The sequence below is a fragment of the Cheilinus undulatus genome, linkage group 22 (assembly GCF_018320785.1).
Source record: "Cheilinus undulatus linkage group 22, ASM1832078v1, whole genome shotgun sequence".
Lineage (NCBI taxonomy): Eukaryota > Metazoa > Chordata > Actinopteri > Labriformes > Labridae > Cheilinus > Cheilinus undulatus.
Genome location: NC_054886.1, coordinates 22,596,758 through 22,619,859, shown reverse-complemented (window position 1 = coordinate 22,619,859; position 23,102 = coordinate 22,596,758). Strand labels below are relative to the sequence as shown.

At 39.9% G+C, this 23,102-nt stretch overlaps 1 protein-coding gene across 5 annotated transcripts in view; it reads left to right on the top strand.

The window, feature by feature from the left end:
• LOC121504157 (pyruvate carboxylase, mitochondrial-like) overlaps positions 1 to 23,102 on the top strand; it is a 465,432-nt gene that overhangs the window by 35,822 nt on the left and 406,508 nt on the right. For all 5 annotated transcript variants that reach the window (XM_041778797.1, XM_041778795.1, XM_041778796.1 and 2 more), the window contains exons 7-9: positions 4,091 to 4,208; positions 6,183 to 6,250; positions 9,378 to 9,461. In XM_041778797.1, coding sequence (XP_041634731.1) covers positions 4,091 to 4,208; positions 6,183 to 6,250; positions 9,378 to 9,461 — 270 coding nt within the window. The remainder of the gene's footprint in view (positions 1 to 4,090; positions 4,209 to 6,182; positions 6,251 to 9,377; positions 9,462 to 23,102) is intronic.

The following is a 23,102-nucleotide window of genomic DNA, read 5'->3' as shown; positions in this document are numbered from 1 at the left end:
TGATCGGCTGAAAACCTTTATTGGCTTATTGCACTCATTCTGCCATATTCAAAATGCTCTGTCCTGGCTATGTTTTGCTGCTTCTTCTTCAAGCTTTTTGCAGCCCTCCTCCACCCCAGCTCCTCCTTTATGCTATATCTGATTTAATCATTGCCATTCTTTTGTCACTGATGCCTGTTCTGCTCTGGGCTAATTTTTGCTTCTTTCTCTGTCTCAAGCTGTCCCTGTAGGCACAGGAAGATCACTAAAGATCTTTTTTTAGTTACTATTACTCCTGCTTTTGGAAAAAAGGTAGATGCTGGACCTTTTTATTTGTAGTTTTGGTCAACAAAAATAACACTGGCTTGAATTTAATTCACATTTTTCACATGGGGGCCATCAGCTCCTCTGAGATACAAGTAGGGGGCCTCAAAGGTAAAACGTTGGGAACTTCTGCTTTAGAGTAAAGGTTTGCTCTGTTTTTCACACAGTAAAACCAAACTATAAGAGCATACTTACAACTTAGAGCAACTTACTTACTTATGTTTACTGGAATTCATACAGTGCATTTACTATTACTTTATAAAATTGAGAAACAAAGAGGCTACTTAACTGTGTTCCTAACTTTTTACTCATGTAATTAGTGTGATGATAATTGGAAATTACTTTTTTTAATAATAAGACAAAGCATGGCCAAACATGCTCCTTATAGACAGTAGAAAAAGTAGAATCATATCGTCTTACTGTTCATAAACTGGACGGGTATGTTGGGAGATGCTAAGGTTAAAAATTCTACAACCACTCTGAATTTTCCACAAGAACAACATCTCTCTCCTCAGCTGATTATTATTGGAGACTTGGCCAAGTGGGACCAGTAATACCATTTCCTTTGTAACGGTTCAGTGGTAGGGCAATAATAACGTTCTTTGTTTATGTTTAAAATTGATGTACATCATTAATAGTAAAGTAAAACCAATAAAATCTAATTAAAGTTTTCTAAGGACACAAATGCACTACAAGGTTTTTTGTTATATAGTAAATAGTTGTATCCAAAACATGTGTCTCAAAGAGGAAGAAAGACCTGTAGGCATCTGAATGGCAAGTTGTCGTTCCTGTTTATTTCAGAAGAGGCCTGGTGGCAGCTTTGTCTTGTGTAGCAGGGCACTGTGTGTGTTTGTGCGTATTTTAGCTTCCCCCATAAACATGCACAGCTCTTCGCTGGTTCTGCCTTTCAAATTTGACCATGTCAAAGTTTTTCAGCAGGCAGCTGGTTGTTGTCCAGTCAGATAGAAGAGGGCAGAGATCAGTGGTGAATCAGAGTTGCAGAGAGAACAAAGAATATATTCTAAATCAAAATAAAAGTACCTCCTTATCCTTTACGGCTGGGGGCATTCACTGTTCTTTATTTGGCTTTGGCTTGGAAAAAAATATTTTAAGTCACAACAAATAAGAGCATATCCATCATTCTTGTAAGTCTCTCCAGCTCTGAACGCTGTATTTGATGAGAAGAGTTTATACATGGGTTAACTTTTGGTTAGTAACCCTACTGTCTACAGCCCTCAGTGACCCTCTGATCCAAATAATGACATGACTTTAAAAGGAAACTGTCTGGGTCAGCTGCAGTCTCAATATAGTGCTCCACTGTAGATAAGTAGTCTTACAAGTCTGTACTCCAGTGAAAATATTGACCTTCTCTGGCTTCTATCGCTGTCTAATTAATTAGTTGTTGACCTTTCTAGTGATGCGGTTGAGTCACAAGAGCTTCAGCATCTCCAGTTGATATGATGTGAGGGAATTATAAAGAGGTTTCCCTTTTCCTCTGGGACCTTGAGCAACAATATGTAGGTTGGCTTCTTACAGCTCCAGGGTCATTTATATGCCCAAGTGAGGCTGGATATTCTCAACATATTGTTGGATAAGATGCATATGTTTACTGATAAGCACAGCAGAATTAAAGAGGCACATTTTGGTCCAGACTTGACGTGATGTGCTTTCCTGAAGAGTAAGAGAAAAGCAGAGGAGCACGTATCAATGCTCCAGTGGCCACGGCTGACAGACGGACTGAACTGATGTGGAAGGAGTACAAATGGAACTCGGCTAACTTCGAGTCTTTCAAACGTCTTTCCTGTCATTTGTAAAAACAGACGCTTGTCAGTGTGGCTGTAGGTGTGCAACTTTAAATTACTTTCAACTTTTTTTCAGAAAAATCCAGAAGTTATTCTTTGTAGCCGTTCCCCTTGTTATTACAGATGACTGTTCTATATGTGTTCTTATATGATGGACTTACTTATCTGGGAGCAGTGAATATTTATTACCCTAAAATTATAATTATTGGCACATTTTTCAGAAATACTGAAATCAAAACTGCAAAGTCATGATTTTTTGATAGCTATAAATATTTTCCTGTAGTGTGAGTTGTGCAGAGAGAGTCTCTCTCCATCCTCTATCTGCTCAGAGCATCATGGGCTGCACTGATTTTAAATTCTGAATAAACAGTGATAGAAAAACAAACTATTATGTCTGTGGTCCACACTATGTAGAGTTAAACTACACTTTTGAAGTATATTTTAGAATATGACAGAGCTGTAGTATCTCTTGAATATCAATGGCAAGGTGGATCTTCTTGGCAAGAACAAAGCAGAGAGTCAACCTCATAGCAAGACGATGCAAACTGATGAAGGATACTGTGTCCTTTAGCAAAACTTAAAGTCAAATTCTAACTCGGTGGATAACTTCACTCATGGTGCAAATGTGTCTCACATCAAAAACAACAACAATCCACCAGAAACATGAGCAAAAGAACCCCAGCAGGGATCACTATACATGTAGATGTATATATATATGTCTGAACGCTCTGCCTCGAACTTCCCTCAGGATTGATAAAGTATCTATCGAACTATCTGATGGGAACTCACACATACCCCAGATTTGAAATTGCTGTGGGCAGAGCTTAGATCAGTCTATTCTCTACAGAGTTGAATTAACAAAGGTGGATCAAATACACTGAAGACCCTTCAACTCACTTTTACACTTTTGGACTTAAAATTCACCTTGTTTGACCCTGAGATATCAACACTCCAGATTGTGCTGTTTACAGTAGCTGTTTTGGGATAAGATGTGGAGTCATTCTCTAGCTATTTGCTACCGTGGAGTTTGAATCATAATTCGGCCATGAATATCTGCAAAATGCACGATTTCACCATCAGTAGTTTGCTTACGGCGCCACACACTCAAGGAAGCCCACTGTGGGTCCTGAATATTTTAAATTTATCATGAGGCATAAAACCACTCCAAACATGTCTAATTCCCAGCTCTCCTCTCAGCTTCACTTGACTCAGCCCGCCTTTGCACCAGACAAAAACCTGTGTATACACTATATTGGTATCAGTTCAGTATTGGAAAAAATGAAATATTGCCATATTGGATATATTGACAGAAATCCAATATCATGCATCCCTAGCTTTTGGCAGTTTTAATGCCTTCAGCATATGAATTTTAAACCTCGAAGATAGTCTCCTGCTTAGTATCATTAATCTCGTCTCAACAGATGCAGGATTTTTTTTCTGATAAGCAGCTTTTGCTCAAAACAATCTATGCTTTTGGATGCCTGCTACCGCTCTTAGCAGCTTGTTGTTTTGGAATCGAGACCATTTTTTCTGGAAGCTGCAAGATGACAGTTGAGTAGCTGGAGTATCCTCTCCTGAGGCAAAGTGAAGAGGGCACAGTCTTTCCCCGGTGGAGGACACTGGATAGGCTGGCAGAATGTGACAAACTGACAAACACAGATTGAACCGAGACCTTAAGTGTGCCGGGTCGTGACCATTTTCAGGCTGGCCTCAGATGTGAACAATCTTGCTCCCTGTGGGCATGTAAGCGCTCTGTATCAAAAACGGGGAGACTTGAAGAACTCTGCAAAATGTTATATATTTATAATGGGAAATGGAGAAAAGGAACATAACTTGAAATAAAAATACTTGACCACATCTTTGACATAAAGTCTTTAGACCACCAAAACTTTATAAAAACCAAACCATTTCTATGCTGTGCTTCTCTTGCTTCATGAATAATAGCTCTGAGTCAGACTTATGGATTTTTCTCATCTGTTTGACAGGAACTTGAGGAGAATTACCAGCGAGCCTACTCTGAAGCCCTGACAGCTTTTGGGAACGGAGCCTTGTTTGTTGAGAAGTTTATTGAAAAGCCGAGACACATTGAAGTACAGATTCTCGGTAAGTGCACTGTACGACCTCCTCTTTGTCGGCCTCTAACTGTGTGTCGGATTTTGTTTATGTGCATTGATCAAAGTTAATTTAAGAAGCATTCAAGTCCTTGGAAGTGATGGAGCAACAGACAGTGAGTGGATGGGATTCATTGGCCAGCAGAGAATTCTCCATCCATTATTTCTTATCACTTTGAATGAAACTTTACCACCACTCAAAGTTATGGAGGGGAAATTCAACACTAACACAGGGAAGTCTTTTGACTCTGACTGCAGCACAGCGAATGTGAACGTGTGCACATGTTAGAGTATTTTATAAGTGCTTTGGCTATGTGACACCATTCTACTGAGTCTGGTTTTGCATGAATGCATTTAATGTCCACATTTGTGTATGTTTATCATTCCCTACTGCATTGTTCAGTGTGATTAATTAGTATCTTTAGGGCTTGTTTTGTGAAAGTTTTGAATTGCCTTCTAAAAGCTATGGAACAACAGGAACCAGGGCCTAAATTTAATTCAGTCAGGACAATTTTGTCAAGAAACAGATGATCTGCAGTTATAATTTTTTCTCTTTATAAGCAGTTATTTTCCCTTATTGCTGTTATTTATATCTGACAGTTAGGCTGTTCTGAGATCCCTCTGCCCTTCCACAAACCTATGTGGAAAGCATCAAGCAGGAACAGCACGCGTTTCTGCTCTACTTCTGCCGACAAGGAAAGCCTGAGGCAGGGAAAGAAGCAGCAAAACCACAGAGCAGAGCAGGCATCACTGACAACAGAATGGCATTGTTTAAGTCAGATATATCATAAAGGAGGAGCTGGGCTGGAGGAGGGTTGCAGAAAGCAGCTTGCAGAGGGAGCAGCAAAGCATGGCCAGGCTAGAGCATTAGCAGCATGAGTGCAACTATCCAGTAGTCTGCTAAGAGTGAATAGGTTGGCCGTTAGCTGTTGAGGACTTGCGTGAGGTCAGCTGATCTCAAATATGTGGCAGTGCTGAACTCTGTGGCCTGCCTGAACTGACACAATACGCTTGATTTCTGGCATTATTCTTCTAACCCTTGAAAAGTCCCTAATCAAGAAGGAACTACATTGTTCTTTGTTTCAATGAAGCTAAAGCTTAATTGTTATTTTTTTGCTAATCACTGCTGTTATTTAAGTGCTGTACAACTACTTGTACACAAGTAATCAACAAGCACTCTTGCTCTTTACAGCTGATCTGCTAAATTGGTTGCTTTTTAATTTTTTTATGAAGAAACTGTTACCACATACTCAGCATTATTATCCAAGCTAATTTGCAATTCCTGTCCTTGGTTGTGCCTTAAAAATACATGAAACTCATCAGTCTATACCCCTCAAGATAGTACTGAAAAAGCTCAGCAATAAAAGGATAAAACACAGTCCACTATACATAATATTACTCAAAAAAATTGTATGATATTTGCCACAATATTGTCTTACACAGACAAATCCGCTCTGTGTTTTCATAATGAATGACGAGACGGTTACTGTTCCCAGTGTTGCTTACTGCAGCTTTCAGTGAGAGCAGTGTGTTTCAAGTATTGGGAGTCCTGCAAATAGGAATCCTACCTAAAAGTGTAGATGCTGCCTCTCTGCTGCCTCCATCTGTCATGTGACAATAGCCTTGCAGGCTGCAGCAGTCCCTGGCGACTCTGCCATCTGTGTATGGGCACCAACAATGTCTGTGTTGACCAGTGCATTATGGGTCATTTCATCCTGTATGCTGATCTGCTGAAAAAAAGAGGGTTGAGAAAGAAGTCAGAATATTGTCCTCAAATTAAAATGCTGATGTTGGCTGATTTTAAGCAGAAAATAAGCGAATAATAGAGTTTTTGAGGATTGAGAAATATGTTTTCTCTTCTTTTGGGTATATTCAACCACTTCTTTTCTTTATATCCCCGATTATCTTTTAATTTTCTTTGTTCCTCTGTCATTATCTCACATAATTCTCGTTCCCTCTTCCCCAGGTGATAAATATGGTAATGTCATCCACCTCTACGAGAGAGACTGCTCCATTCAGCGCAGACACCAAAAGGTGAAGTCCTCTTTTTAAATTAATCTAATCCAACTTCATGTTTGACTTTGTTCTAGATTATCTTCATTGAACCCATGCTGTACAATGTAGATTAGCATGAAGAGAGCGGAAAAGGAAAGGACTGCAGACAAAAGATAACAGTGTTTTTCCTTTTCATTCAAGCAAATAGGCTATTTAAGCAACATATTAACAAATATGGTGTAACAATCCTGATTATTGCAATGATTATCATGGTACTAATGGCCCTGGGTATCAGAAATGCCCTCTGGCTGCAGGAGTAAGAGGATTATCTACCAATAAAATTAGCCATTGCTGATTCAACGTGAAAGGACGTCTTGGCAGCAACTGCAGCAGCATATTCTGCTGTAGATCAATTTGAATTAAAAAAAATGACTGCTTTAAGGGTATGTAGCTTTCAATTGGTACTCATTCATTAGCCAAGGTTAATTTTCTCACATTGTTTAGGCTGGTACTGGAAAGAAAAGGGGTATTTCAGAGCCACCTTAATGTCAGAATAACAAAAATGATTAAACGCTACAGAAATCACATAATATAAATTGTCATGTAATGGTCACAATACAATAATTACAATGCATTCATCAAAAAAGACTTATTAACAAATGTAATATTTCATTATTGTCACCTCAGCGCAGATTCAATCATGTGTTTTTATCACTTTCTTCCTCTCGCTTTAATCAAATTAGAAATTATAATCATATTAGCTGCTCTGTTCATGCCAGAGCTGCTGTTCTTTGATTCAGTGAGACTTAATCTGCCTTCGCCCTTAATCTCAGATCTTTTTGATTCTTAGAAACAAGAATATTTGCTCGCTGGAATAGATTTGGGATGGTGGAGTGCAGACAGGGTATTTTTAGCTCTCTGTGTCTTGGAAATGCTGTTCATATTTGGAGAGCTTTTTTTTCTGTGTGTGTGGGGGGGTAGATAGATTCTTAAAATGAAAATGAGCTCTTGTGGCTTTTATTTCAATCAGACATGCTTCATGTAGTTTTTAACCTGATTTAATTACCTCTTTTGGATTGGTCTACCTGTTTGACACGATGTCTGAGACAGATCAGCGTCCAGCATGGCAAAACCCTACCACACAACAGCTGCTGCAAGACCAAATCAAAGGCTGAATAAAACTCCAAATGATTCTCTCCATCTGCTTTGCTGGAGCTTAAGTGACACTTTTTAAATCAAAGTGGTGGCTACTGAAGGAAAATGAAACACATGTCTGAAGTTACTATGTTCGCAGTGTAGGTCACTAGAACTGGGGTTTCTGGTGTTTTTCCATCGCATAGGTTCTAAATGAAGACTGCTGTAAGGTTAAATGCCTTAAGTGTTTTTAGATACTTTTAACCCTTTCACACACAGTGGTCACTATAGTGGACAGCTCTTCAAAAGCTGTTTTCTTTTAAATGCATGGGTTTTGATGGAATTTTTCAAATCAGTCATTTTAGTGAACTGTAATAAGTCACTCCATACTCTGCCCTGGATTAGCCAGAAAAGTGTGCCAAATTTCCACAAATCATGTGACTTCATTTGCGCCCCCCCCCCCGACCCACAACAATTGAAGTAATCGATTATTGTCAAAAATTGACATCAATTTTAATGTTTCATAGACAAAACCCAAAGAAAATAGGTTTCTATATGTTAATCACACCAAAAGACATTTGTATAAAACTATTTAAGTGAAGTTTTGCCATCATCTTAGTTAATTTATGCCAGTCTACCTTGACAACATTAGAGCAGACAAAGCCTCACCCCCAAAAACAAAAAAACCAGAGGATCAACACTATCAAATAACTCCAATACTGAAGGACATTTCACCCAGAATGGGGCCCAAATTTCTCTTTAGGAATAGCAATCAACTAAGAAAGGCTTAACCCTGAGGTCTTAAAACTTGATTTTTTGCTCTGTACAACAGCTGCTTTGGGATGTGATGTGAAATCACTCCCTCTCTGTGTGCTACTGTGTAAAAACACAGGTGTAAAATTACATGAGAATGGTGCTCAAGTAGAAGTAAAATTACTGATTTAAAAATGTACTCAAAAAAGTCAAAGTACCCCCCAAAAACGACTCAGTTCCAGTAATTTGAGTTAATGTAATTTATTGCATTTCCATAATATTTCCTCCCCACTTTAATGTCTGCTGTTGTGCTGATCTGTCGGCCTCCAAAACAACAAAAACTGTGAGGGTAGTTCCTGTAGATCTCTTAAAGTGTTTTTTTTCCTGTGTAAAGCAGGTTAAAGCTCATACAAGTTAAAAAAATCATAACTTACATCAAGAACTAAAATATGATTTTGTTAACCCCAGTGGGCATGTGAAATCTAAAAATGTGTTTGTCAGAAGATAAGAACACCAGTCAATTTGTTTTTATGCATTAAATAAAAGTAATTCTTATGTTGTAATGTTGTATGTTGCAGTGGACACTTCTGTTACTTACACCAAATAATGAATACCAAAAATAAAAAATAACATCACTTTGCACGTCCGAAGAAGTAAAAAATAACATGAAACAAATCCAGCTCCATATAATGATTTATAACTCTGGGTCCAGTGACTACGCTTAATGTGAGAGGAGTATCTTGTAGTGTTTATCCATAGACATTCATCATACAGCTATGCTGAATTCCCCAGGCTCCCCAAGGTAATTTGCTGTCTTTTGGCCTTTTGTTTTGGTTTTATAGCCCACATCTTGACTGGTATTCTCTTTGTCACTACTTTCATAAACATAGTTTGACCAAAATAAGCTCTGCAAAACCAGCTGTACACTACCTGCCCATCAAACAGAGACATAGACAGACTCAGGAGCATTGTTAGCAATGCAGAAGACATTGCATTAATACGGCGTTTAGTTGCTGATCTTAAATAGCCCTGAAATAATGTCAAATCCATTAATAATGTGTTGCACAATTATAAATACAGTATGTTTCTACAGTGTATATGAATTTTAAATTATGGGTTATATTGATTGTTAATTTTAAAATGCAGAATTTAAAGGTGTAGATAATTGAGTAAAAACTGTTCTGATTGTTGTTTCCTGGCATTAACAGCTTGCTACATTTCTCATCTTGCATTGCTCTTGACACTGTGGCATTATCAATAAAATCCTGTTGTTTTGAAGGTTGTGGAGATTGCACCGGCTTTCCAACTGGACCCTCATCTGAGAGACCGGCTTCATGCTGACGCCGTCAGCCTTGCCAAACAGGTATGTTTCTGCTGAAGCCGTTACCGATCAGCCTCTAAGCTCTTCTGATTTCTCCTGCTCCTATGAGCTATGAACTCGGAGGTTTTTTAACATGAGGAAAATGCCTCTGAATGAACGGAAAGAAAGACAAGTTGAAAAGAGGGCGATTTGCAGGTTGAAGTCACCAGAGAACTAACTTCTGGGCACATTTGCTTTCACTTCTGCATTAAAAACAGACAACCAGATATGACATAACTAAAGGGAGTCCTGCTGATTTTATCTACATTTGAAATTAAAAAACTTGATCTAATCCGTGAGAAGAAAACATTTATTCATATGCATACAGCGGTCCATAGGTATTAATTATGAACCAGCTAGGCATCAAAGAGACCAGAAACAGATTGAAATCAGGAGAAATAACAGCATCAGATGTGAAACTGACCTCTAGTGTGATGCAAACCAGGGGAGAATACTGTCATGGTGAGTGATCTTGTATGGCAAGTGGTATCTGTGTTTATAAAAGTGTTTTATTACATATGAAAGAATTAACAAATAATTAATAGTATTGAGCAAGGCCAAGGGTGTGAGTCCTAAAGAGACTTTACATCAGTCTCACACTGACATCTGACATCAGTCTTTACACCTGAATGTAAAGAAAATTGATCATTTTATAATCCAAACCTAAAGAAATATAACATCATATACAAGTTATAAATCATGGACGTATGAATTAAACATTCTAATATCAGCTGGAGTCGGATTGTCAGCTACAATGCTATTAACTGCACACACATTGTTTCTGATTCCCTTTAATGCCACTTTTCAGGCTGACCTGAATTGAGACCATAAGGAGAGCAGGTTTCTTTGACATATGTTCCTCCATGTTGTAACCCTCGGGGTGAGGCCAGCTGAACCGTGGATATACAGAGGTGTGTTGTTAAAATGGAGATTGTTTTCAGCTACAGTTTGCAATGGCTAGTCAGTTATACACCGTCATTGGCCAGATATGCACATTTCAGGCTGACCTGGAAATTGAGACCACATTAAAGGGAGCAGGTTTCCTTGCTTTGTTACGGTCCTCCATGTCGTGAACTCTGGGGGTGAGGCCAGCTGAACCGTGAATATATAGAGGCGTGATGTTTAAAAAAAAGCTGATTGTTTTCAGCCCCATTTTTCAATGTCTTATCAGTCACACTGTGATTGGCACGATACGCATATTTCATTAAGCTTCCTTATTTTAAGACAATTGCTACACCTAAATCTGTGCTGGTTTCTACACTAGTTTGATAAAGGAGGGCCAGTAACCCCCTTGGACATGCCTACGCTGTGGTGCTAATGTGTGCTTTAAAGATATCTTTAAAGTGGATGCACTTCAATTTCCCTTTGTCATGTCCTTACAGCTTCTTAATTTTTCTGTGTGAACTAAATTGCTGTTTGGAGTAACTCTGAGACTGTTGAGTGGTCTTCAGAGTAACAGAGCTTCGGAGGCTACTGGTGGTGGACAGTTGCTTAACAGTTTAGACAGAGTATTTTACTGGGATTTTGGGTCTTAGAAGGTTATTGAGTAAATGCAGAATTAGGTTGTCTGACTAGTAATTCTGGTGCTGACAGCCAAGGTCCTAGACGGATGGTGTTGCAAAATGACACCTAATTTTGATGGGTGGTGGGTACTAATTTCCAGCCCTGTTAGTGAGATTCACAAATGTTGTCCAGTGTCTGAACTAAACACACAGAGGTACAGAGCTAGCTCTGTTTCTTTTCCTGTTAAACAGTGGACTCTTGAGCTCTTGTTAAGCTTTAATTTGTGCAAAAAACTAATGTTAATATTGAGCCATAACCGGTAAAATGAAGTGTAACACCAGTGAAACACAGTAAACACAATGCAAAATGATCTCTCAGACTCTCTACTACTACCGCACGTTAAGCTAAAACAGACTCGTAGAACATAAAGAAGAGCAGCTTTTTTAAGCTTCCTCTGGTTTTGCACCCTTTAATATTAAGTAGTTGTTAAAAACCACTGCAAGTTGTTCTTTAAATATTCAGAGTTCTAAGTTCATGAAGATATTGTGTTGGCATTTAGCTGTGTCCTGATGCCATGCCAGCATTTCTTCAATGCCACTGCAGGTGTAAGCAGGCTGAATGCACATTGTAACAGAGTTTTGACCTCTTGTTAAAAAAGTTAGCTGACTTGAGGATAAATGGTCCATAGACTGTGAAAAAGCTTTGCTGGCAAGGGAGCTGAAGCATTGAGTTGAAATGAGGAAGTCTGAGCAAATTCCCAGTGCTGTTCATTTTTCTGTCCATAATTGAAACAACTGGATTGTCCCCAGGAATATTAATGCCCTATCTACCTGTTATTCAAATGAGCAGGACATTAGCGTAATGCCAAACAGTGGAAATGAAAATGCAATTTGAAAATGGGTGGAAATGGATGTCAACAGCGCAGATAGCAAATGCAATTCTGGAAATGAATGTTTGAACAATTTCAGAGTGTGTTTCCTGAGAATACTTGTCTGATTACCACAAATTAAATTGTGCACTCTGATTTTAAAAATGCAGAAATGTTCTCTGCAAAGTGCAAACTCGCCTTGTATTCAGCCTTTTACTTTCATTCGTTTCACAGTTGTCTGGCTTTAGTGTTGCAGAAAAAAGTTGGCTGGTCTATGACAGCAGCGCTTAAAAGTCAAGCCTCATCTCTCAGAGGAGATTTCAAGTAATGGCCTTTTCAGGTAATGGCCCTGTTGAGGAATGGTGGGAAGTGAAAGAAAAGAGGAGGAAGGGAGGATGGAGACAAGGTTGGTGATTTGCTTATGAAATGACCTTGATGATACTGATGGAGAAAAGGGTTTTAGGGAAGAGAGAACGTAACTTTAAACAAAGCTCGTGTTGTGACCTTGCTTCTCAAGGTTTTTTTTTCATCTGCAGTAATCAAAATACATCATCCAGCTTGTTGTGTGCAGAAAAGGTACATGTCCACTGAATAATGGCAGCAGAGGTGATCTTTTGTCCATGACTTTTCTCTATTAATTGAAGGAATTCAGTGATTAAGCTTCTCAAACGGCATGTGCGAATGACGGGTACCAACCAGAAGACATCTTGCATTCACACCCTGGTTTTCTATCCTTGAGAGGATCGCAGTCGACTCAGTACAAGGACATGTTTCAACTCCATCACACAGGCCCCATTGCAGTGGGCTGTCAGCTCATGTTGCATGCTGCAAAAAGTTTTTCCACAATCATAATTAAGATTTAGTGTATTATCTTGGTGTCAAGCTCAATTTGTAGTCAGATTTAAGTGTTTACTTTACTAACATAGTGCACAAAACCAGACATACAAACATCTTAACACATACTGTGTGTTAAGTATTCCAGATTTAAGCCTCTTCATAGTTACCTCTACCAAGGAGGTTATATGATCAGCAGGATTTGTTAGTTAGTTTATTTGTTAGTTTGTTAGCAACATAACTCAAAAAGTTATGGATGGATTTTGATGAAATTTTCAGGAAATGTCAGAAATGGCATAAGGAAGAACTGATTAGATTTTGGGAGTGATCTGGATCACCATCTGGATCCAGTAATTTTTTAAAGGATTCTTTAATATTGGGAGATAGGGCTATTGGCGGAGGTCTGCGCTCTCCGAGTGCTTTTCTAGTTTTGATCAGAAGTGGCGTTACATGCAAAAAGAAGAACCTTGGTTTTCAGATACCTGTATTGATGCTGATTACTAGTAAACTGGTTTCTGATTACTGCATCTCACAGGAGACTTTTTACAGCACACACCGCAGCAATTATGTGAAAAAGGAGATCAGCGTGGATTATTGCAGGCTTAGCACTATTAAGTATCAATATTGCTGTGCAGACATCCAACTCGTCTCCAGCAATGGGAGATAAAAGAGAACAAATATAAATCATGTCCTTACTCCTGGCTGTTGTCAGCCTGTCACTTTCACCACAGAGGACAAAAGGAGAAATGGGCAAAGATACTCAGCTGTGATTGGTGATGTCCAGTAGCCTGTTTACCACAGATTGAATAGTTCGGCATTTCAGTGCCTTCTCTTATCTAAACTTCCAGTTTTTTCAACCAAAACACAAAACTGGGTTTCTAAGGGTGCTTTCACACTAGGCCCAGTCGTTTCTACCTTCTACCAGCTACCAAGCTACCATGGCAACCACTCAGGTCATGACCAGAGGGAAGATTGTTTTTGTTTCGACCTGGCAAAAAGTCCTAGCTGCCACCATGGAAATTTTTAAAATCACTTACCCTTGTAAGACAATTTAATATGGTCTCAGAGATCTCCAAAACATGCCTGTGAAGTCTGTTGCTGAAAAAACTCTCCAGTATTGAATTTTTGCATGTCTTCAAACCTCTTTGTTTCAGCCCTGCTCAGAACGAGCTGTTTCTGTGTCTGTAGCTTTAAATTTCACTGAGCTGTCTGACTCAGCCCCTCTTAGGAAATGGATGTTTCTCTCCTGATCTCCCAAGCTGGCAGATGAGAGGAGGATCAGGAGAGGAGGGCAGAACTTTCTTCCAAGTGGGATGGGCCAACCGAAACTGGGGGTAGGGCTAACTCCCCACATGACATCATAAGGGGAAAATCTGAGAACGTCTTGTTTTAGCACACATTTTCTGAAAGGTGGAGAAAGAGAGGGGGTAAGGGATGTGTTTTTCTGACTCTTGTGGACAGGCCAGGGGCGTATATTTCAGTTATAAAAGCATGAAAAGGTGAGAGGCATCTGGCTGCAGCCCTTGAGCAAAACTCTACGCTGGGGCGTTCGGCTGGAGACCTCTATGGTGGGGTGAAACCTCTACGCTGGGGCGTGACATACATTGCCCAAGCCATGGACCTCTACTCTGGGGCGTGGTGTATATTGCCCGAGCCGGTGGACCTCTATGCTGGTGCATGACATATATTACTCATGATGAAATTTCAGCTCTATCCGCTTGCCGACAGGCTGACCCTAAATCTAACCAGTCGGATTTTAATGCCTAAACCTAACCAGTTGGATTTGAATGCCTAAATCTAACCAGTCGGATTTAAACGCCTATACCGAAGCAGTCGGGTTTTAATAGCATAGACCCAGACGCTGGGGCTTTCCCCAGCGTCTGGGTCGGCGTCTGCACAGCCCAGCGTAGGGGTTGGGGTGTGCTGCTCAATGCCCATGATGCTAATGTGTCATAAGCACAGCGGTGTAGTCATGCTAACAACAGCTAACATGCTGCACGCCCCAGCGTAGGCTTGGGCAATGTATGTCACGCCCCAGCGAAGAGGTTTCGCCCCACTGTAGAGGTCTCCAGCCGAATGCCCCAGCGTAGAGGTTTGCTCGAGGGCTGTAGCCAGACCCTCTTGGAAAAAGTGATTATAGCATAATATGGCCCCTCTAAGATGCAAGCAATGCTTCTCTACGTATCAACACATCTACTACAGCTCAGAGCATTAAAGGGGCTTGTGCTGTGTGGATACAGAGGTTTCGAGGTGACAGGAGACTTTAATTGCCTTTGCATCTCATCTTAATGACTCCAACTTGTGTTCATTGTAAGGTGAGTCAGAACAGACTGTTTGATATGATTTCCACCTTTTAATGAGGAAAAATGTGAACAAACTGCTGCGACATGGAAAGAAGTTTAGTTTTTACAATGGCGTCATTAAGCTGATATGACTCTCTGGGCACGGTTGTATTCAAATCTCATCCGAATCGTGCCAACCGCGCTGAGATCACCTTCCCAAGTGGGCCCAGGCCCGGTGCCGTTCATTTGCATTCACACTGACCAAAACAAACTAGATTTTGGGCTCGTAGTGTGAAAGCCAGCTAAATTGCTTTAGAAGTAAGACCCAGTGGACCATAACATTTTAAGAGTCAGGTGTCACTGTTACTTGACTGGTACTCCAGCTACCTGTCAAACAGGAGTTTATCTTTATAGCTGGTCCATATTCATCCAAATGTGCTGCCTTGTCTTGTGGTATGCCTCAAGGCTCTGTCTTTCTGCCTATTTTATTTTCCCTTCACATGCTTTTCTTCAGCAGGGTCATAAGTAAGTTCAAAGGAGTGTCATACCACTTGTATGCTGATAACTTTCATCTGTATAAGACTGAAACTGAAGGACTGGATGAATGATAACTTCAGTTAAATACTGATATAATGGGGTTCGACTGGGTAACATTTGATCATCATAGAAAATGGTGCAACTGAAGAGTATAAGAACAAATAAACCTTTATCGGTACAGTAGCAGTTAACATTGACCTGAGAATAACAAGATTTAATGGTGTATTAAAATGACAGAGTTAAAAAAAGTGTATGTTTAATATCAGCATAGTGGTAAAAGACAAATGTTGACACTTGAGTTAATTGTACAAAATTAGATGGGTTCTGTTGAGTTCTCCATAGTAAAGTAACACAGTCTAAACAAAACCTCTCTCACAGACTCACAAACAGCTGCAGGATCAAACCTGCAGCATCTGCAGATTATCACCAGGGGTCTCACTTCCATTGCTTCATCCTCCCATTTTTCTTCTCCCTGACACCCCCCTCCTCCTCTCCCTCCTGGTGTTGCATTTCTCAGCTATGTGTTGTGATTGTATTTCACATTGTGGCCGTCCCCACAGAGAAGACTTCCACTTCAGAGCTGAGCCAAGCTCTCGCTGCAGGTATTGAAACCCGCTCCCCAAGCAACGCTGAGGCTGAACTTTGCTCCTTAGTCAGGTGTTTTAACTGTGTGTATGTGAGGTGAGGGAAGACGTTTGTTTTTAATGCGTATTGCCTTCCTAACAGAATGCATAATGACAGAGATGGTCCATTTATGCAGCACATGCACGCGGACATAAAACGGCTGTAGTTGTGTGTACACAAACGAGCATTAGCAGGTACATCGGGTTGTCTCAAGTGGCTTTTTCCCATGCTTCTCTGTTCTTATGGAGACAATTGAGCTCCAGTCTAATGGTTTCCACTCAGAAGTGGCCACTCATGCACTATTTATGCAGCCAGTCCAATTTAAAGAGTAATTAGAGCCCTGTCATTTCAGTCCAGGGCTCACTGAAATAGAATGGCATAATGTTCCAGACAGTGGACTATTGTTGTCACACGTGTGTGAGACACTGTGCAGTTTCTCACACTTTTGCCGCTTTTGTACTCCAGAAAGTGTTTTCTTTCAGAAAACAAACAGTACACAGGAAAAGAATCTTTATATAAAAAAGACACTGTTTCCACTTTTGTTCTGGTATGCACACAAACACACCACACACACCTGCTATTTCTTGGCTCTTATCTTGTCTTAATGGTGGCTCTGTAGTGCCAGCGCTCCATCACCCTTCATCTCACCGTCTGTGCGTATCGCCCATCTTCCATTATCTGCAGCCTGCATCTGAGTCTTTCAGAAACAGCGCAGTCTTTGAACTCACCGCAGGCCATAGCATTTCCTGATAGAATGTCCTAGAGAACAAAGTTGCCTGGCAACACCGACGGCTGCAGAAAGTTCCTTCAGCTCTCTGTAAAACGGGTTTGAGCTCAGAGTGGATATCAAGACAGAGCTCACAGGAAAATCAGAGATACTGTCAAATGGCCTTCTTTGCTTTTGTGTTTTTTTTTCTGCAGCTCAAACAGCAGAATTTGTTTCCTTGTTTGTAAATGTTTTGTTTTTCACATCTCGGCTCTTCTGATTGTTCAGCTGCTGTGTCCTTGCTTTGCTGTCTTACGTTTTTGAACTACAGCAGACATTTCATTTTAAAGTCTCTAGTTGTGTGTGGAATAGACAGACATAACTGCGGCCTTTATCTGAGAAACAAGAGGGAAATCAGCCATGAAAATGGTGATTTTGGTGTTTCTAAATGTCTGTTTCAACTGCCACCAGGTCAGAGTCAGATGGGATGCTCCTCAGCACACTGCTTGAACAGCATGCTGATACCATGCCATGCCTTACATTTTATTGTCACGTTAAAGTGAGTGATTTGCTTTACTAAAGCCAGTTGAGCTCAATAAAAGCTGCACTTCTTACCTGGGTTTAGGAAAAAATCAGAAACAAGAAGACTCACCACAGGGGGCACTAAGAACACAAAAAAGAAGTTTTGTCATAGCCGCTGTAAGCAACAAATTCAATATCTCAACCAGTCCTAAATAGTTCTATTAACCCTTAGGACTGGTTGTGCGCATTTTACACACTTTCCATTCTTCATTTTTTGATTATTTTGGCAGGAGTGTGTATTTCTATTTTAACTCATTATTTCCAGCTCAGCTCTGACAAAAAGTCTAAAATACACCATTTACAAGCAAGAGTTACACTCAAGCTGTTAAGTGCAACAAATGCTCCATTCAAACTGCCATTTTTTTTATCTCACTTTCATTAAAGGTCACATATGCCAAATAAACTATTTCTGGCTTAAAAATATGTGCCCCTGGCCTGTCCACAATCCCCCCAAGGATCAGAACCACCCCCCCCCCCCCTTCAGAAAATGTGTGCAGAGTCAAGCTGTCCTCAGATTTTCCTCTCATGATGTCATGTGGGGAGTTAGCCCCACCCCCAGGTTCGGTTGGCCCTCCCTGCTTGGAAGAAATTCCACCCTCCACATCCATTTTCTGAGAGGGGCCGAGTCAGGGGCAGAGTCAGACAGCTCATTAACATTTAAAGCCACAGACACAGAAACAGCTCGTCCTGAGCACGGCTGAAACAGAGAGGTTTTTAGACAAGCAAAAATCCAACTTCACAGGCATGTTTTTGGGACCTCTGAGACAAATATAAACTTGTCTTGAATAGGTAGAATATGTGGCCATTAAAGCATAATGCATGCATTTTATTGTATCATGGTGTCAGTCTGGGCTTTTGCCTTGGAATTAATCATTACTCTTCAGCTGATGGTTTAATTTTGACCATATTTGGCATATGGAGAAAAAACATAAGCATGCAAAAAATAATAATGCATAAAAATCAATGCTGCTGTTTATTATATCCCAGGCTGTAATAATTCAACACAAAAAATACTTTGCATGTATATTGAAAATAATTCATGGTGGCATCATGACAAAAAACAGGCATTCAAAGGGTTAAAATGTTTTAAAAATGGTTTCTATTTGATATCAATAATTAGGTCAGTTGTTGGTGAAAAAATAGCTCAATGAAAGTAGAATAAAATATTACTATAAATTATTTTTTGTAGCTTCCATATGAAAATGTGTATTTTTGCACTTAGCAGCTTGAGTGTGACTAATAGTAAAATGATCCCTAAGGGTTAATGAAGCATTTCACTAAAGCAGTGTTAGCATTTTCAGAATTACAATGATAGGCTCTTTGTGTGCTTCAATGCAAGATCATCTATCCATGTTGCTGCATATTTTTTCCCAGCTCCTTTTATATCTGTGCTTCTGTGCAGAATTTGTATTTGGAAGTTTTTTTAATATCTGCAGTGGGTTGAGAGGGTTTGGATACATCAGTCTGGGATAAGCTGCAGGCAGCAGCAGCTTTGTTTTGCTTTGTGAGCATTAGTGTTTATGACAGGAAGTGAGCTTAAATATAAGCATAAAGCCCTATTTTGAACCATCAACAGGTTCAACATGCAGTTTATGAGGCATGCAGTATCTGTGCGAAAATGTGCTGTTTAACCTCCCAAGATGTATACTGCACTGTTCTATGATAAGTGCACGGATAAACATAACCCGCTGCTGAGGCTGGAGATTAAGACTGACAAATGGTTTTACATTTACATCAAGTTGTATTCACTTCCTCATATGACTCAGGGATGATGCCTTTGCTGACTAGCTGGAGAGCGACTGCATGTTTCCTAAGGAGGACGTATTTACTGTTCCTGACAGCAGATTAGTCACCAGTTTGCTGCTCTGTTTGCTGGTCTGCTCGGTGGCCATGAAATCCTTTAAGCACATAGCAGAATGGTCAGAAGCTACAGCACATATCAGAGTTCCAGCAAACTGCTGTGTAAATGCTGTGGATCAGTAGAAACCAACAACTACCCACGGTGCCACTTTATTGTAGAAGCATTAGTTCTGTGTTGATTACAGCAATCTGTAAAGGTCATTCTCTTATCGTGCTGTTCAGCAGTGTTCAACCGGTCTTTAAAAGGGATGTAGCAATACCTGCCAGCACAACTAAAATGGGAACGACTATTTATCATATATATGTAAATACATACTGATTCTTGATATATTCTAATATTCTAATACTGCTTTTAGTAGCTCTAATTCAATTTAAGTTTTTGTTTTTAGGAAATTATCGGTAATTTTTAAAGAAAAATATGCATTGCTTTAGCAGCATTTATCATACATTGATATCATCAATAAATCTCCACTGAGGAGAGCCCATTCTCTGGGTTTTTGGAGGGGCGCAGCCAGTTCTGTCCTGCTCACAGCATTAACCAAGAAGGGCACTTTTAGCAGCTTTTCTCCCTCATCACGTTGAAGAGAGTCCTAGATTCCAGATGAAAAGTCAACATTGGGTGTGGGTGCAGCTGAGCAACACGTCCCTCTTCCTCTTTTGCTTGTGTCGAGTGTTTTTCAAAGTTTTTTTTCTTTGGCAATATTCATTTGACAAAAGTTTTTTTTTTTTTTGTTTTACAGGCAGTTAAGGGAAAAAGTACAGAAACCATCTCCATCCTTAATATAGTGATCATTTTCAAACCTGGTTATTCTAGAGGTTTTCAGAACTGTTATTTTTTTGTACCATTGTCCAGATTTAGTTTCAAAGCTCTCTGCTTTAGGCCATTTTACAACCATACATTTTGTTCTGTACTATGCAGCAGTCTCCATCCTTACTTGCAGACTCTATCACATATTTTCAGTCAGTATTGGAGTTGTGTTTATTTTGCAGTTTGCCAGCAGGTTTCTGCGCTTTCCTCTAGCCTCTGTCATTACTGGGTTTGGCAGAGATAGCTGCTGTGAGGGAGGATTAGCAAAGGGGAAAATGTGAGGCTGTGATCCAAAATGGTAAAGCTTTTTGAACTGCTGCAATGAATTTTGTTCTTTAAATGTCAACTAATAGTTCAGTTTGAACCTGCTCAAAGCCACAGGGCGTTGTGGAAGTGTAAAGGCCAAACATTTTCACACTGGATGTCACATCGAAATGAAAGTAGCCCTTAACAGTCCTTGGAATAGTTGTCGGCTGCATAATAGGCATACCTCTCTTTAATATGCACATAAGCTCATCTTGGACGTCTGTTGGGGGGAAAAATTATCAGTCTAATTAGCTCAACATTTCCCGCAGTGTGCAGGAGGAAGGTGTGTGTTTGTAGGTGACTTAAATGTCACCGAGGCCTTGCTCTCTGCCATTTAGGTTTCACAGTCTATTATCAGTTTAACCTCTAGACAGCAGGAGGCAGAGTTACTGTCAGATACTTTGTGCAGCTGTAATTAAAGATTCAATTAAAGTACTTGTGTGGGTGATGAGTTTAGACAGTGGACTTTGCTGCCTTTTTTAACTTCATATGACGCCATCTCACCCACTCTTTTATGTTTCCTGATGGCGAGGAGTGATGTGAACTCTAATGGGAGAAATTACCAGACGATGCTGAAACTCTTTCCATTTTCTGTGAAAGGAAAGAAGAAGTAGAGGAGGGCCAAAAATTCTAATTTGCAGCTGTGTTTTAAGTGAGATGGAGATGGAAAAATCTGACTTGAAATCTGTGGGAGATGATTTGAAGGGAAGCATCATTTGTGGCTGGGTGTTTCAGAGAACAGCACAGAAATAATTTGTTGTTTGTGTTCAGGATTTTGCTTGTGTCTGCCTGCTTGTTTTTCCCAACTTTCCCCAAGAGAGCTGCAACTCAAAAGTATGTGTAGGCAACTCATCAACACTCTTTGCAAAGCATTTATGTGTAGGTCTGTGTGTAAGGCTGTTGGCACAGGGCTAAACGTTCATCCTTATACATGAATCAAGCTAAGCAGACTACAGCTTTTTTTTTTTCTGGTAGGGGATCAAAATGTTTGCCCATCTCAGTACTTGTCTAATTCGCTACACTGTGTGGGGCACTCATAGTCAAGTTTCATGATCAGATATAAATCCTTGTGGTTAAAGTCCCTGTAATGTGATTAAAAAACTACATCTTAGGTTTTTGGTATGACAGACCACTGTGTTATTAACCACCAGGCCAAATTTCAGTCATGAAAAACATTTTTAAGTTTATAAAACTAAGCTACAAAACCATGAAAAATGAGGTTGTAATACCTGCCTTTGGCTGGTGTGGGTGTGTCAGTTGAATAAGATGAAGCCATGCCCACTTAGGAGAAATACAATCCTCTCAACTTTTGAAGAAGTGCTACAACTTGAATGGCTTTGAAAGTCACCAGAGAGACAACCAAATTTATGTCATGCCAGACAGTTTAGACCTAAAAGGTGTCAGTTTCATTCTCATCCTGTATTTATCTTTTTATATCTCATTTTCTGAGTTATGTGAAGTTATGTCTTTCTCCCATCTAAGAAATGTTTTTGTTGTTAAGTTGCTGCTGAAAACACTCAATTTTCTGATGTTGCTCTTCAAAGTAAAAGTCTTCAATTATGATTACCATTGGAGGCCTTAATTGTGAGACTTTGCAGGAATAGACAGTGTCTATCACAGTATACCTTACTTAACGTTAGCACTGCAATGCTAACTGACATAAGGAATTGAACTGTTGCTGCTTTGAGAGAGACAAAGCCACAGCCAGCTTCTTTTAATCCTTTAGGTTAAAGGACAAGTGAAATATGGGTTAAAACACACCTTGAGCAGGTAAGATGCTTGTTCCTGCTGCACTGGGTTCAAGTGAAAAATAGACGAACACTCCAGCAATTAGCCACCCCCCTGATCATACAGTGAACTGTGGCCAGAGCAGAGAGACAAAAGTTTGAGTTTAAATTTACTGTTTTCTGGCACAGATATCTCTGTTATAATACTTTAAAAGACTCATAGGCCACAGTGGCCGATAGATTTTGGAAATTTACCTCACAATGAACAAAAACACAGCATGTAGCTAGCTGTTAACTTTCAATGAAGGCAGTGACATCAGCTAACAGACTGTAATGAAGCCAACTGCTATATGGGCTGCTATATTTGACCAAGCCGGGAAAGAGGTAGATCTGTGTTTTCACATGTTTACAGCAATGTTATTCCAACATATCTAATGTGTTAAGACAAAAAGCTTGGATTTCACTTTACGGGGACTTTAAGGTGGCTGCCTTGGCAAAATGCACGGTCTGCCTTTACTAACGTCAGGCCTGTATTACTTTGTCTAAAAGGACTTGAGCACTTCTGCCCTGTACAGAAGACCTGTCCTTGTTTTTTAAATATCGTACAGTCAGTGCACAGCTTGGCCCAAATGTCTCTGTTTAAATATGAATATCAGGTGGAGAGATATGTGATCCAGGTCAGCGCTATGCCCTCTTCTTTGTCCCCTTTTAGTCGGGCCTGAGTGCACATATGTGCATGCCGCTATCAGTGAGAGTTATGTCAGAAAGAAACACAACTCTTCTCCTAATGTTCCATATCAGTAAGACACTAACTCTTCAAACCATGTCTGTAGTCCTATCATCAGACAGATGGACAGCTGCAGATGAGAGAGAAACGGCAGTAGGAGATGATGGAAAAGAGAGAAGAAAGAAAGACAGAGAGACTGGCAGATGATAAGAGGTTGGCTAAACACAACAGATGTACTGATTCATCTTTATACTAAACATTTGTGCGATTGCTTGAGAAC